The sequence below is a fragment of the Halichoeres trimaculatus genome, unplaced genomic scaffold (assembly GCF_033239565.1).
Source record: "Halichoeres trimaculatus isolate MK-OKI-2021-1 unplaced genomic scaffold, fHalTri1.1 fHalTri1_scaffold_13, whole genome shotgun sequence".
Lineage (NCBI taxonomy): Eukaryota > Metazoa > Chordata > Actinopteri > Labriformes > Labridae > Halichoeres > Halichoeres trimaculatus.
Genome location: NW_027437191.1, coordinates 16,841,853 through 16,857,452, shown reverse-complemented (window position 1 = coordinate 16,857,452; position 15,600 = coordinate 16,841,853). Strand labels below are relative to the sequence as shown.

At 39.6% G+C, this 15,600-nt stretch overlaps 1 protein-coding gene across 2 annotated transcripts in view; it reads right to left on the bottom strand.

The window, feature by feature from the left end:
- Positions 1-1,717: 1,717 nt before the first annotated feature.
- The window catches only part of nkain2 (sodium/potassium transporting ATPase interacting 2), a 120,789-nt gene continuing 106,906 nt past the window's right edge, over positions 1,718-15,600 (bottom strand). The window contains exons 6-7 of one of the 2 annotated variants that reach the window (XM_074685135.1): positions 10,516-10,597; positions 1,718-5,539 (exon numbers count right to left, since the gene is read on the bottom strand). In XM_074685135.1, coding sequence (XP_074541236.1) covers positions 5,530-5,539; positions 10,516-10,597 — 92 coding nt within the window. In that variant the 3' untranslated portion in view covers positions 1,718-5,529. Of the gene's footprint in view, positions 5,540-10,511; positions 10,598-15,600 lie in introns of those variants that run through there. The other variant, XM_074685136.1, reaches the window with a different exon arrangement.

The following is a 15,600-nucleotide window of genomic DNA, read 5'->3' as shown; positions in this document are numbered from 1 at the left end:
ATACAGGCAAAAGTCTACATTCATTTTTTATTTATTTATTTATTTATTTATCTTTTACATATCATTTAATGTACCAAATATGAAGAGCACAATTCAAACTAAATATTTCCCGCTTGTCACTTTCCCATTGCCTTCAACAACATTTTTTGGGTGGGTTCAGTGGGAACAGTTGTCATGGTGAGAGCTCATATGTCATCAGATGACCTAAAATAAACTGAGGTATGACATCACTGCTGCAACTGTGTAGATGATCTTTTTATGAAAAGCCAAATTATTTTTGTTAAAGGTGAAATAATGATTCATACAATCATTTTTTCAGAAATGGTGCTCCAGAAGTGTTGCAGAGTAACTCTTACAGCAGGCTCAAAAGGATGCCAAATACCAGGATACAAAAACCAACTCACCCTTATGGAATCCAGTTATTTCATAGTGTTAGCATTTGCTTTTCCTGCTGCGCAGAGCCAAGATGTTTGATGTTCAAAGGCCTTGAGCCCAAAGCCCAGAAGTGAGGCTAGATACACACTTATAAATTTATAAATGGGGTAGTGTTGACTGTTTTGGCCAGAAGTATATCATCAACCTGCCCTGCCTCTCAACTCAAGTAAGACACGGAAATAGACAGCCGACATAATCTTTTCTAAGAATAAAAGGACTGAAGTGATATAATTGTGCTATCAATAGACCCACTGCTGTGTAATTTTATCTTGGTAGTAACATAGAAAAAAAAGCAGTTCCAGACCAAACATTTTAATCAAACCTCTTAAGCAAAAATTCCATTAGTGAAGATAGAGTAACACCTTTAACTAGAACACTTTTCATTTGGGAATAAACACTTAATCACATCAGGATGAAAGTAAGGCGGAAGGTCACATTTTAAATCTCGTGCTGCTGGCAAAACTTACAAATAAAACTAACAAGCGTGAAAGTAAAACAGGTTTTTAGCTCTGGAACAATTCCTCTCTCATGCCAAAGGGCACAAGCCACACGGTGATTAGTTTCCTTGTGCCGGCTGTGCCCAATAGGTTTAGTGGAGAATGCAAACTATGTTAAAACGCCTCTACAAGCACAAGTCTGCTTAGCTTATTACATAAAGGCAGTTGTGCCAAACAGTGGGAAGCTTTCAGTCTGCCAGGCTATAAATGAACATTTACAGTAGTCTAGTGTTTACATTGTTCATTATGTATTTGCAGGTGCAGGAGTCACCTTTGAAATCAGAAGATGATAAGTCTTGATTAGATGATGTTTAATGTTTTTATTACAACAATATTATTCCTGAGGATTTACTCAGAATACTGAATACCTTTGTCTGCTAGATGAAGTTACAATAACAATGCCCTCTACTCATTCTGTGACTGTCGGTGAATCTTGATGGAGAAATGTTTCCTCCTTGGAGCTTGCAGGGGGAAATAGTGTGTCCTTATTATGGAGTTTCCCTTATCAATCTTCTACCTGGTTTTAACACTTTTTTCACTTGATTTATGTGAATTTAAAGTGCGTTTTCTTCAGAAATGAAATGTTGGTAACCAGTTTATTGGACAAAAAAATAAAAAAATAAATAATAAAAAAAACCCTCTCAACCCACAAGTTCAACCAGACTTTACATTCTTTGTCTTCACTCGAATATTTTAGCAACTGCATTTTTTGTCTTCAGAAAAAGTGCAGAAATAAGTTTTTGAGAAGTCTTAAAGAAAGAGGACAGGAGAGCAACGTTCCTTCTCCAAGGTCTACTTTATTCCCAGCTGTCTAGTTTATATACAGTCAGTCAACTGTGGGATTACCATCATAAAAAGAGAAGGACTTGAACCAACATAGATGGTTTAAATCACAGGTGAACATCAACCAATCAACCCAGAGCCACAAAGAGAGTTTACAAGTTCCACTTCTGTGTTGTGTTTGGAAAAGAACATGATTATGCATTATTGCACTTTCTTGATGCACCTCTTACTGAGCTTCTGTGTAATCATGAAGAAATGGTTTAGTTCTGCATTTCATTTGACAATGATCGAAGAGAGATGGCGATTTTAGTTATTTGCTTCTGTAAAGCATCTAAATTGTGGAGTACCGCAGGGCACTGTCCTCCACTTCTCTCTTTTAAGTGATAACTGTTAAAGATGTATTTCCTTTGCAGAGGAGTTGTTCAAGCACCAATGACAACCCTGAAAGTCACGTGTTTCCTCAATCAGCTTCTGTAGTAAGGCAAGGCATACATGTGTACAGTAACATATTAAGATAACATGTTGTCATACTGTACTCCTTGGCCACAGTTGTAAAGCTGCAGAGTGGATTTTTACAGTCAGTTTTAACAACGTTTTGACTGGAGTTAACTAAAACAATGGCTTGACTCTTGCTTCTCTGCAGATGTTTGCCTGTCCATGCACTGATGTAAATTCTTTGACTTCCAGACAAAAGGATTTTTTTGCAGTTTCAAAGTCTAAATGTTTTCAAGGATAAAGATGCTGTAAACTGTAAACACTGTCATTATTATTACTATAAACTCTTCTTTTATTGCTGCTCATCAGACTTCTTCGATGAGCTCTGAAATTTCCTTCAGCTTACTTTTTGTTGAGTTGTGGATTTGCAGGTTCTGGGTTAAATGTTCGGTTCACCGTGACACAGGCTGTAATACAAATTCTAACACACACACACACACACACTTGCAAACACACAAATACTTGCATACTTGGGTAATGTTATATCTCTGATATTCTTTCTGATTTAGTTAATTCTGAAGTCGTTGCTCCTTTTAGACTGATATTCAGATTGATAATTGTTCAACCCCGCCAGGTGATCAAGATTAGATGGACTCCACCGAGGTGATCTGCATGAAACTCAACCTACTATGTTTTTCAATTAGGTCTCTTCTTCTTTTGAGCGCATAAGATCCTAAATTCAATTTGTATTTCTTAGTGATTATTGAGTTAATTAAAAAAGCAACAGGTGGAGTCATTTTTATTAATATTTTTAAGACTATAGTGCAACAGATTCTCTCACGCCCTCATTTCAAATACACTGTACAATTAGAAGAAATAAAACATAGTAGTCCCACTTGTACACAACATCATACATTAGTAGTCAACTAGAAAAAACAGTAAACACGGCCACGGGATTAAAAAACGTCTAGAAGTTCAAAGTTACATTTCATTGTTTTACATTGTAGTAGCATATTTTACCTCCTTTACTCGGCAGACATTTCAGACTGTTATTTATAGAAAAAAATCACAAAGTTCACATTTAGGACTCTTCCAAGAGAGCTGAGGAGCATTCAACAAACCAAACAGGTCCCATTTTAAGTAGCTAGTTAGTCACACGCAGCATGAGATTAAATACGCCACAGTTTGGAAACACCTCATGCAAAACACACAGAACGTTGTTTCTGTCCTCCAGAGAGACGGGGCAGCGACTGGACGTAACCCACAGAGTTTTGTTACAGAAGAGGAGGAGGAGGAGGAGGAGGGTGGGATGGACTTTGAGTTCAGCTTGCAGGGGGAAATAGTCCATCCTTACGTAAAGAGAAGCCAGGGTTTCAAACCAGAAATGTTCCTTGGTTGACGAAGAAGGCCTCAAACGTTTGGTCCGGTGATTACAAGGATGCAACACGTTAAGTCACATTTCAGGAAGAAGAGAACTCAGAGAAGTTAGTTACTTTTTCTGAATAAATAAAATAAATGCTTGGAATGCAATCAATGTTTTTCTGTTAAACGCATTCTTTGTTTCTGACATAGCAACCTAAAAAAACGAGCCTTGGACCCTTATTTCTGGTCCGAGTCCGTGGTTTCCGCAGATGTCTGTGTAGTGAAGTAGTTGGCACTTTAAACATTTAAATTTGAGTTGAAGAGAGGGAGCTGCTGAGTCTCTGGAGTCCCTTGGGTGCAGTGTTTCTCCTTGTTAGTCTGCGGGCCCAGGGGAACGGACCCACTCGTGTCATCGGAGATTCTCTGCCCCTCTGCTTTTTATCAATGCCATCATTTCAAACAATAATTAAATAATTAAATAAACAAACAGTGATGCTTTTGTCTTTTCAACTTGACAACTTGTGTTTGTCACCGTCATATTCCTCAGCCAAAAAAGAAAACAAAAGACTAATCCATGACAGAGACTCAGGCCACTTTTACTGTGATTGTCATTCCTGTTTAGGCTTTTTTTTTTGTTTTTGTTTTTAAAAAGACATGACGGCTGCAAATTAGGTTTCCTGGGTCTTTGAGCTGTCGCTATGACCTTCAGCTGTTTTTTAGAGAGCAGAAAAATTGAAAAAGATGGGTCTGTTACAGCTCAAGCTGGGCATTGAGAGCTGTCGAAGGTCAGAGGAGGAAAAGAAATGCTCACTGACTTCACTCCCTGATCTGTTGCTGTCTTCTCTGTCATGTTTTATCTTTATCCACCTCTTCTGGACTGTCTACAATGGAAGACAAAATATTTCAACAGTAAGAGACTAAAAGACATCTGAAACAGCTGTTCACTCTGTAGTGATTCAGCAGAAAACAGCCCATGGCTTTTGGATGCTGCAGCCAGTAAGTCTGCCTCTCTGTCTGCGTTCAGTCTCTCTGTCTGTCAGACTGAAGCTCTGTGTAAACATTTAGATTCACATTAGCAGTAGAAAAATGAAATCTGTTAAGTGTGGTTGTGTGTGCATGCATGTGTCCACACACTTATGCATTACTTGAACGCCTGTGTATGTGAATGTGTCTGTTACCTACACATGCACATGACTTCAAAGCATGTAAATCTACACACAGTACTGTTGTTTCACATTCAATATTTTGGATGAAAACCAGAACAAAATGTGTCGTCTTAGTCCAGCTCATGACTTCTGTTGAGCTTGAGAAGATCCCAAATGCACCATAAAATGAATCTTGGTAAAAAAGATGTCTGACATTCCTCAATCGGTAGTCTTGTTAGTGGATGCTTGGTCAGTTGAAGTCTGGTTTCTGTTCTACAGGCACAAAGAGCAGAGGCTCTGTTGTGAGGACGAGGACATGTCTCTGGGGTCTGTTTTAAAAGTCTTTGGTTGGGCATGTCTGCACTCAGTAGCTGTTAGATGCCACAACACTTGAGACAACAACTGAAGCCTGCAGTAGCTGGAAAAACAGAGCTCTAAACTGGATTCTTTTCTCACAGGGTCTCCTTCAAAGCCTGAAAAAAATATCATTTGAGTCGTGGCCTTCTTACATCCCTTTGGTTTCTTCCACTAAGTAGACGCGCAACAGCACAAGAGCAAACAAGCCACTGGCTCCTGATTGTGTCCCTCTGAAACAAAAAGAAATGCAGCTGCCAGCTGAGCTGGTAAAGTCCTGTAGTTGTCATGTTCAACCACATGAGGCCAGTGTTTCTTCAGGAACAGACTTGACTCCATTTACAACCGCAGACAGGCAGACCAGGGAAGCAATCTGACGGACTACTGTGGGGGATTTGTTAGTTGAAATGCCTTCTATATCCTGTCGACTTGTTCGTGTCTCGTTGGCTGGAGTAGTGAAAGTGGGATGTTAAGCAGAGGTGATGGGTAAGGCAGCACTCTTGGTGTAGCTCCTGGGTTTATTTTGGCCTGCAGCAAGAAAAGAAGAGAAAGAAGGAGACAAAAGGAGGCTATTAAAAATAATGACAGAATCCCTTTTAATTGCTTTCATATAGATTCAAAGGTAAATGTTTATGTGAAGCAATCAAAGTGCAAACGCTCAGCCGTGAATGGTAACAACCCTCAGCTGCAGTGCTGCCTCTGAATATCCACACGGATACAGTGACGTGCTAAATTTAAGCGTGAAAAATATGTTTTATGTAACTTTAAGGGTGCCTAAGAACAGTGACTGCTAAGAGCTTTATGATGAGATGCATTCTGGTGCATTTTCGCAGTAATGTCCTTGATGAAGTGATTCCTCTGGCAAATAAGCTGAACAACATTATGTTACTTGATGAGGGCATCTGGAGCCCTTGTTCTGTGTATTTTATGAAAGATTATGACTCTTAAGAGACAGCACAGTACCTGCATGGGCCTAATTTACCCAAAATGTTGAGATTGTTGCCAGCTTGCGGTGTTATGACAGTCCTTGAAAGCTCTAACCCTTGGGGTAAGAAATAATATCTTCCTTAAGAAAACAAGAATTTCAAGCAAATGCTAAAAACACACATTTTCTTAGTTCAGTAGCCTTGTTTGGTCTCAGACCACCTTAAGCTTTTAGTTGTTCACGTCAGCTTATAGTGGCTGAATTATGGACATTACTGAGTTAGCTTAGCTTTCCCACTCTGCCGCAAATGGGATTTTTGCTAGTGCTACTAAAAGATAAGAATTTAAAATGCATGTCTATTTCACATGCAAAGAACTTATCTTCACGGGTTTTCAGCTGAAGGTGAGAAACTTTAAGCCAATGAAAGCAAATGTAGTATGCAAATTTTTCCATGTAACAGATACTTCTAGGCTAGCTTTGTGAGTGTGGTTTACCTGGGCTGTTGCTATGCCTCACATTGTAGGTATCGGGTGAAGATGAGGGACATGTGCTTTTGAGCAAACCAAAACACTGATTCCTTTGCTATTTTGCACTTAAAACACACTTCAGTTGAATATTTTTTTTATCATTGTGGGCCTGAAATGCTGATCACATTGTAGCACAGTCTCCCACCACTAACTGAAGCCCCGTTTAGACACCATTTCACCCCAAGATGCAAAAAACGCAGTGAAAACAATCTGTATTTACACAAAATCACAGAGGGACAGAAAACGCTGTAGTCAGCATGCCAGGCCTGTAGTTGGTGCTATAACTATCTTGTCTAGAAGTGTTTTTTGGTAGCTCTCCAATGAGGTAGAGTTGGGCCGATCGTCTTGAGTATTGGCAAATGCCAATAGCAGAAGTGGTACAACAGATGCAGATTTTGTTGAAGGACAGTAAGCAGATTCAGCATTCAGCAGCATAACATGCAAGTCAAGTATGATCGTAGCAACAGTACTGTTGGACGCGCAAAGTGGGCATGACATCGGGGCTTCCACTGAAACTGGCTTGCTGTTTACACGGAAACATTGGCTGCAGCATTTAAGAAAAATTCTACCCTAAAGTCTGTTTCTGTTTTGGGTTGACTGAAATGCTGTTTCCGTGTAAACAAGAGGCGGAAACGCAACAATACTATTGCATTTTATCCTAAAACCATTGTTGTGTGAACAGCCCCTGAAGATGTCACTCTGGTTCACAGCTACTTCCATACAGCTGTAATACTTGGATGAAAGCATACACAGATCACAGATAAAATCTTGGAGCGTGGAGTGATTTCGCAATTTTAATCTAAAAATATGGAGATATATACGTAAGCCTGCAAGGACAAAAAAATGATGGTGCTAGACCTGCTTACTTTAGACCCCATTTGAAAAATGGGGTCTTAACCCAAAGTCTCTGTGTTCACACTTTTTGGCTGTATCAAATATAGTATGTTGTAAACTCTGACCATAGCTAAAATTTATCTGGTATTTTCAAAACAAGCACATGATAACTCTTCATCATACATGTGTGAGTTTTTATTCTGTACTAAAATTTAAAATCCAAGTGTCAGTTGTAGAGAAACAAAACATTCAGGGCAACCTCTGGTTTTGTCTCCACTTATATGTGCTTGGACTTATTACTACACCTGTTCCAGTGAACATGGGAGAACAGATGGATTTGGAGGTCAACAATAAATTAATGCAAAGGCGTTTTTTCCCCTCTCACTAAGAAAACCCTGGGTGAGGTGGTAATGGTTGTCAAGCTCTCTGCATGTTAGTGTGTGTGTGTTTGTGTGTGTGTGTGTGTGTGTGTGTGTGTGTGTGTGTGTGTGAGGTATCCTTTGTGACGGTACAGCTGATGCTTATTTTATTGGTCCCTCCGGCCGGAGCCAATAAAACCCAAAGTGTAGGGACAACAGCTGGGGAACAATGATAGCATATTGATGATGCTTGTGCATCTACGTGTGCGTGTGTAAGTGTGTGTACGATCATTTGCAGACAGAAGCTGTCTATCAGCACATTTTGCATGGCATGCGGCATTCATGAGTGTGTGTGTGTGTGTGTGTGTGTGTGTATATATATGAGAGTGTGTGTGCTTGTAAATATATGTGTGGGCTTTATGTGTGGTCATGCCACCACTCATGTGTGAGCGTGTGTATTTGTTTTGCAGCTATTATCCTGGGGTTGATGATTTACGATCTGTGTTATGAGATCCACAGGGGATATATAAAACTACAGAATGGCCCTTTATTGAACCTCTTCTTTGTTTAAATCTGAGTTACATCCATCACTTTGCTCCCCCTCCTTTTCCTGTCTCCTTCTCCTTCTCTTCCTACCAGTCTCTTGCCCATCTTGATTTCAAGTCCCCCCCTGTGATCGTCTGTATGTCTATCTAATGCGCTCTGGCTCTTTTCTCTAATAAAAACAAGGTATTGATCACCTGTCTGCTGTACATCGGTGGAATCACCATTTTTCTGGATTGTTGTTTTTTACTGTGTTGTAGCTTTCCCTGGATTGCTTTCCACAGGACAAACCGAGACAGTTAGATGTCTGCAGGTCTGTCTCTACCCGGCTTTGGACCCATTTTATTTTAACGTCTTGGTCCAACAGCCTAAGACTGGCTGAAAGGCTCAAATGACACTGGTATCATTGCTTGCAGTTTCACCAAATACGGAAATAATTAAAATATAAAGTTTATGAATGCAACAGGGGATGTCCTGTATCAGTCAGTGAGGGTAAACTAGCTAAGTGTAAAACACAGCTTCTGCCAGAATCACATCAAGGATGTAACAGTTTATTTTAACACCTTTATTTACCACTTGTGAGGGAAGTGATAAAAGCTCTGCAAGTGTGATAGCAGATGAGACCTTGGGCTGACAAATGTAAGCCCTATGCTGATACAGTGAGAAAGTGCTTAAATCATCCTCACTGTAGAAGTCAGCACATCAAACAGAGGGAAAGTGTTCTCTCAACACAATATTCTGTTGATGGCGAGTTTAAGTTGATGTGACCTATCAACCCCGAGGATTTTCAGTGTACAGAGTAAAATGCCTTTTTTTAAACTCACTTATAAAGCTGCTGCAAGGAACTTTCGTTTCATGTTGATTTGGAGCTGTAGTTAAGTATGAGGCTGTTACGGATTTGCTGGGACTCTGGCTGCACAATGACGGCGCCTGTGACACGGGTATTTTGGCTTCCAAACCATACAATAGTAAAAAGCAGAGCCACGCCGTCCATATATAGTGTATGGTAGTACAAGGAACTGATTACTGTAAAATCAAATGGTACCATGTTTATACCTAAACGCATCCTTATGACTGTAAGGAAGTGGAAGAGTAAGAAATTTTTCATACTGAACATGAACATAACATTGCAAGTTTATATAGTGTGAATTAAATATGTTAAATTAAATAAACTTTGAGATTTTATTGTTAAACCAATTAATATTTACGACCGCACAAGCACACACAAAAGTACTGTTGAGTACCGATATTGATTGCAAGGTACCGGCATCTAAACTAGAGCCTGAACGATTAATCGGGCAGATTATGCCTATCACCGATTAATCAACATCAGCCAAAATGTAGCCGATTATAAAAATTTTTGCTCCACGGAGATTCTGTGGCTCCTGCTCCTGTGTGTCTGTGTGTTGGGCTGCACACTGCCCGAGTGCCCGTCCACCATTATCTAATGTAAGACTATAATTTGGCACTCATTGTGTGTTTACATTTTTTTAATACTTACTGGGTTTAAAGTTTGACTTATTTATTAAAGGTGTTTACAGTTTGACTTCTTTATTTATTATTGTGTTTACAGCTTGTTCTTATTTATCATTGGTTTATACTACAGTTGTTATGTTGACAGTTTTATAATCAAAGTTCCTTGTTTTAATTTAATAGTGTTCTGTCTGTCTTGAATCATATGGGTATGATAATGATTATATACAGTATATATCCTGTGTATATCAATGAATTTATTCTATATATCAGCCGATATATCGGATATCGGCCGATATATTGGATGTCAGCTTTTTTCTACCCCCAGTATCGATATTGGCATCGGTCCCAAAAATCTCATATCGGTCGGGCTCTAATCTAAACCCTATCATTTCAAATGTGAAAAGCACCCATTCCTATGAAGAATGCTGTAACCCACTTTATCTGAGTGTTTGTAAATAGCTAGCTGGGAAATTTGTGTCAGTTGATGACCATTCTTCTACTTCCTCCTTGCTGCCTAGTGAAGTCCCTCAGGGGTCGATACTGGGAACATTTTTATTGTCTCTCTTATTTGGCCTTTAAAACAAGGAACATAACAATGCAAGGATACAAACTGATGGAACAGATATCTCCTGGTAAAACCATTCTGTAAACTCACTTAAGAGGAACTATTTTTCTTATTATTGCACTTTTGATATTTCTTTTAACTTTGTATGTCAACATACATTCATAAATGGCTGTGTATTTCAATGTTCAGTTTTTATGACCTCAAAGTACATCCAATACCAGTTTTGATTTTCTAAGGAAATTGTAAGATAATTCATGTAAGAAAATCATACTTACATGTACATGGGCTGTAGTTGAAGGTGGGATGTCTTCTGAGGCCCCTGGTAACCATATGAGTCAAACCCTCCTATAAAATCAACTGCAAAGGGAAAAAAGACACAAATTAGTGAAAGTGAACAGTGTTGTAATTATCAGCTTGTAGCCTCCCACTACATATGATTCATTAGATTACGCCTCCTACACCTACAGAGGTCTGAAGAGAACAATTTGTACCAGAACCAGCGCCTCTATTGTGCTGCTGTCTTACAGCTAATCAGGGTTTCAGGCATAAAACAGCTTCAAGTGAAATTTTGGACCTAGAAGTGTGAAAACCCCGCAATGCAAACCTGACTCCATTTATAGAAGGAAGAGTTCAAGATATGCAGGAATATATATCTATGCCTTGAGAATACTCTTGACTCTTAAATTATCCAGGATATCTTCACATTTTTCTGGGCAGAGGAGCTGCCAGCAGGTGGTTTTTTCCTCAGACTGAGGCAGAGATCTTGGACTTCTGAGGAGAGGAAGCCATGACATCTTTTCCTTTCTTTGATGTAGTGGAGCTCATAAAAGGGTACTTCCTAGCCTTGATCAGCAGCTCACTATCTTATTTATTTAGTAAGATTTCATACATCAAGTACAATGTGGTATTTGGCTGCCACTGCAGAGATGAAAGACGCTTTAAGTAAACCTCAAGCCTGCAGGAATTAGGGAATATAAGTCCACATACAGTCAGGGATTTCTATTTCAATCCAACCCTCTGATTCCTCTGATTAGTTTGTGTTTGCCTTAAAAAATAATGATCAACATGAATATGCAAGGATTTGTGCTGTAGTCAAAGTTTTTAGATGGGGATTTTAAGCACAGAGGATAATAATATTACGACTGGCTGCTTCCATGAAAAGCTGCAGACTTTTTGGGGAAAGAAAAACAATCTATGTTTTTGTTGAGTTCAGTAATCATGCTAGCTTTATTTCTGTACTTAACATATGAAACAACAGCAAGCAACCCATTAGCCTAGTTTAGCATACAGTTTATGAAGGAGAATTAACAGCTGAACTTGCTCTGTCTGACACGAAACAATAACTTCCTATAAAACTGAAATTTCTGAAAATACTGAGTTCATTAAATTAAGTAATAAAAAACAACACTGCTCTTTTTTAGGGATTAAAATCATTTAAATTTTTCTGAAGGATAAAGTCATAGGGACTAGAAACAGCCACCAACCACTGGATATATCAACTGTGAAATCAAGCATAGTAGTATATCAGTTCTTTAAGAAAATAACCAGTCTTCTAAAATTGTTACGTTGTTCCTCCAGTGAAATGCCTTACTACAACTGTCACTGGTCTTCAAAAAATATTAACACCAAAGAAACATTTCATCACTGTTACAACCAACCATTTCACACAGCAGCCATATATCATGCTCAGGGTGGGAAGCTTAAAGCTGTCATAACATCAGTGAAATAACGCCTTTGCTAGAATCAACGCAGAGGTATATAATACCAGCCTTGAGAATCAGAGAGGAAGTACTGTGTTGAGCTGCAGTATGAGAGAAGAGAGCAAAGAGTTATCCGAACCTGTGAGAAATAACAGCGATGTCCAGTTAAGGCTGCGTGGGAAAATAACAAAGCCCCCAGCTATTTCAGACACAAGCCAAACTCCTGTGTCTGCTAGATGCTGGATGCTAGCTGCTGAGGGGTAGAGAGGGTCAGCACCCAAAATTAGCCACAACTTTGGCACTTTGGTGCTGGAGCAAACGACTATGCCTACCTGTGTGTTCCCTGACGACAGTCAAGAAAACAGACACAGGAAAGGTTACAGTGGGGAAGGCATTAACTCCTAGCTAACGTTAAGTTAGACCTTTGGACTTCTGTAGTGTATGTACGAAAGTGGTCATATGCTAAAGCTAGCTCTTGTGTAGTCCTAATGGGTTATGACCAGTGGCAGCTGCTGGTCAGTCAAGGAGGGGAATGACATTTTTTACCGGCCTACATCATAATTTTGTTTATTTTAACGTAAATTCTACTCTCCATTCCTTTTTAAGAAAATGATCTGTGACCCTGTTGTACCAACCAGGTGTTTATTCCAGGGATTTTACCAGTGTTCTCTCAACGCTCGTGGTCTTTAAGAAAGGTAAACTTCCTGGGGATCGGTAAAGCCTCCGGATCAGTCCAGAACAACTGAGAAGATGCTCCGGTGGAGGGTTATACTTCAAGATCGCTGACTGGCTCATTTCACTGTCAATCAAAAAGGGATTCGGCCTCAGACAGATCATCCAATCATCTTGCAGAAGCCCAGCGTCCAGACCAGCCCACTGCCTCATAGACCTCCAGAGACACTGAGAGTCCAATGGCAAGACAAAGCCCAGTGTTCATCCAGTTACTGCCCAGTTTTAACAGTGGAACGACCCACTCTATGCTTCCCTGCTGAAGTCAGAAGACGCTCAGTGTCCGACTGTGTTAAAGCGCTGAGACGCTGCAGGGATGAATGAGAAGGAGGTGGAGCCAGTTACCTGTGATAGGTAGCTGATACTGAACAAAAGATGAAGGAATTCTAGCGCATATTTTGTCAATGAAATGTACACACAGCAGAACATATCACCACTTTTTGGGGGACATTTTAGGGGAAGCTGAGCTTCCCTTGCAGTCTTAGAGCAATCGCCACTGGTTATGACATATGCAGTTTGAACATGAAATAGGGCCTTACTTTCCCCTGGAAGACCATCACTTCTTACTAAAAGGTAAGATAGAACTTAACGACTTACTTTTAGCTTTGTGTTGCTAGTAAGAAAGTGATTAACTGCTAAAGTTAGCCTTCAGCTAATTGGTTATCACCTTTTTTTCTCTCTGAATTAATGATCCTATAGTGACCAAAATATAAAGTCTTACTTTAAAACGTGTCCCTTTAGAAAGCTGCATTTAAGGCGCAGCTGATCAGACTGACGTCAGCAGGTAACCACTTCACAAAATATGATTACACACTATTCTTGAATGTTCAAATCACCACAGACCTGTGCATAAAATAACTCTGGCTGAGTGTTAGGGAGCTGGCTGGTCAGTAAGGCAGGGGACTTAGAACACACAGATGAAGCTGTTGCAGTATATATCCTTGCATTTGTTTGATTCCCTGATAGACACGTGTGAAAACTGCTTTGCAATGTGACTGGACTGTTATGAAATGAAAGTCAGCCAATCTTGATTTAAAGACCCTATTGTTTGGAAGTCCAAACAATAGTTTTAGTTTCCAACTTAGTGTGGCAACATGTGAACATGGTGAATTAAACTGAGACGATTCTGACTTGTTCCATCAGTGTGTCGATTCCAGTGTATGGTTCGGGTTATTTGTCTCCACATGCCTTTCTTTTTCTTTCTTTTATGTAAAAAAGCATTATTACTTTCTAAATCTCAGCTGAGCTGTTTTCGCACTTCTTCCATAATCCTCTTAATGCATTCATGTGAAATTTTGATTCCACCACACACCAAGACGAAGGATGATCTTCTTTATCTAACAGAGTATTTTTTTTTGTCCTGGACCGCTGCAGCTACTACTGTGATGCTCTATGATCACTGGGCTTATTACAGCGGTTCAGTCAGACAAAGCAGAGAACATCCCCCCGTGCTTGATGTACTCCTCCTTTGTGTGGATCCTTTTGTGGGAAAAAGGCCCGGTGTGAACAGTATGGCTTTCCTGCTGATTCATGCTGCAGTCAAATAGTCTCAGCAGAGTGTCTGCCATGCTCGACCCTTTGAACACGAGAGGAAATGGAGCCTCTAACCTTGTCAGTGTGCTGCCTGTCAAGCTGGGGCGGTCCAATTTAAAAATTCAGATGTTATTCATGAGTTTTCCTTTAACCAACGAGCATGTAAAAACACTGCAAAGAATAACAGAAAAAAACAGGAAACAACTTTTTTCATGCTAGAAATCCCAAATAAGCAATCAAAGTGTTCATTATTCACCTACATTCACCAAACTCTATTCTTCTTCGAGATATTCTGGGTATATTTGTATGTTTATCATGCGTGTATGTGTGATAATAATACGTGTGACACATCTGAGTCGCTCTGAGACTGATAGCACTGACTATAATGATTAATCTCCCACACACAGACACAATCACACACACACACACACACACACACACTTACACATGCACAGAATAATTATCAGAGTAATTAGCTTTCTCAGCAACTCAAAATCTTCATCGGTCCTCAGTGAGTATTAGCTCCTTCACCCGAGGCACATTTCCCAACAAAGCTCCCTGATTATTGTTTAGTCTCCCAGACTGCTTTATCCTCAGCCACACTCACAGGAGCCAGTGCTCAGCAACACAAAGCTAACAATGAAGCCCTGAATTATTCTGGGGGAAATCATCTCTTTGTCACATAGAAATGATGCATGTGACATTACGCCGGCACCGCGTTCATATTCGTTAGGCCTTAATAGTGGCCTGAAACCTCAATTTGGATGCTGATTCCGTGCGATAATATTTATCCCTTGAGAGGAGGTGTGAAAATTACTCGCCATAACGGTTCATTTGTGAGCAGTTTGCATGTTCTACCTTGAGTCTGTGAGAGTTTCCAGATGATTAGGGTGAGCTGGGAGCTGTAAATTGCCTGTAGGTGTGAATGTGTTTGTCTACATGTGTTAGCCCTAAATCTGTCTGCTGCTCAGTGCATGCTATGACTCAGCTTTTCCAGCTTTTATACAGCATACACTCCAAAAATGCTTAAATATATGGTTGGCTGAAAGGTCATGGTGAAATTTTGTCAGAATGTGTTGAAGCCTAATAATTACCAGATTGATCCGTATACAAGTCATCATTGATTGCAAGAAAATCTCTCCTTTGCAAGATTATTTTTGGGAAACTCTCTTATGAAGAAATAGAAAAATCACCTTTAATTTTGTTAAACAACATGTATTTCCGTATTTGCCATTAGTACCATGATAATTAAGCTTACCTGTAGTTTATTGATTACACTATTCACCACAGTGATAAACAACAATATATGTCCTCTGTGGGAATCTCCAGAGCTTTTAGCCTAATAAAAGCTCAAATATTGAGCATACCTTCAATAAGATTTCAGTAATAGACTCACAT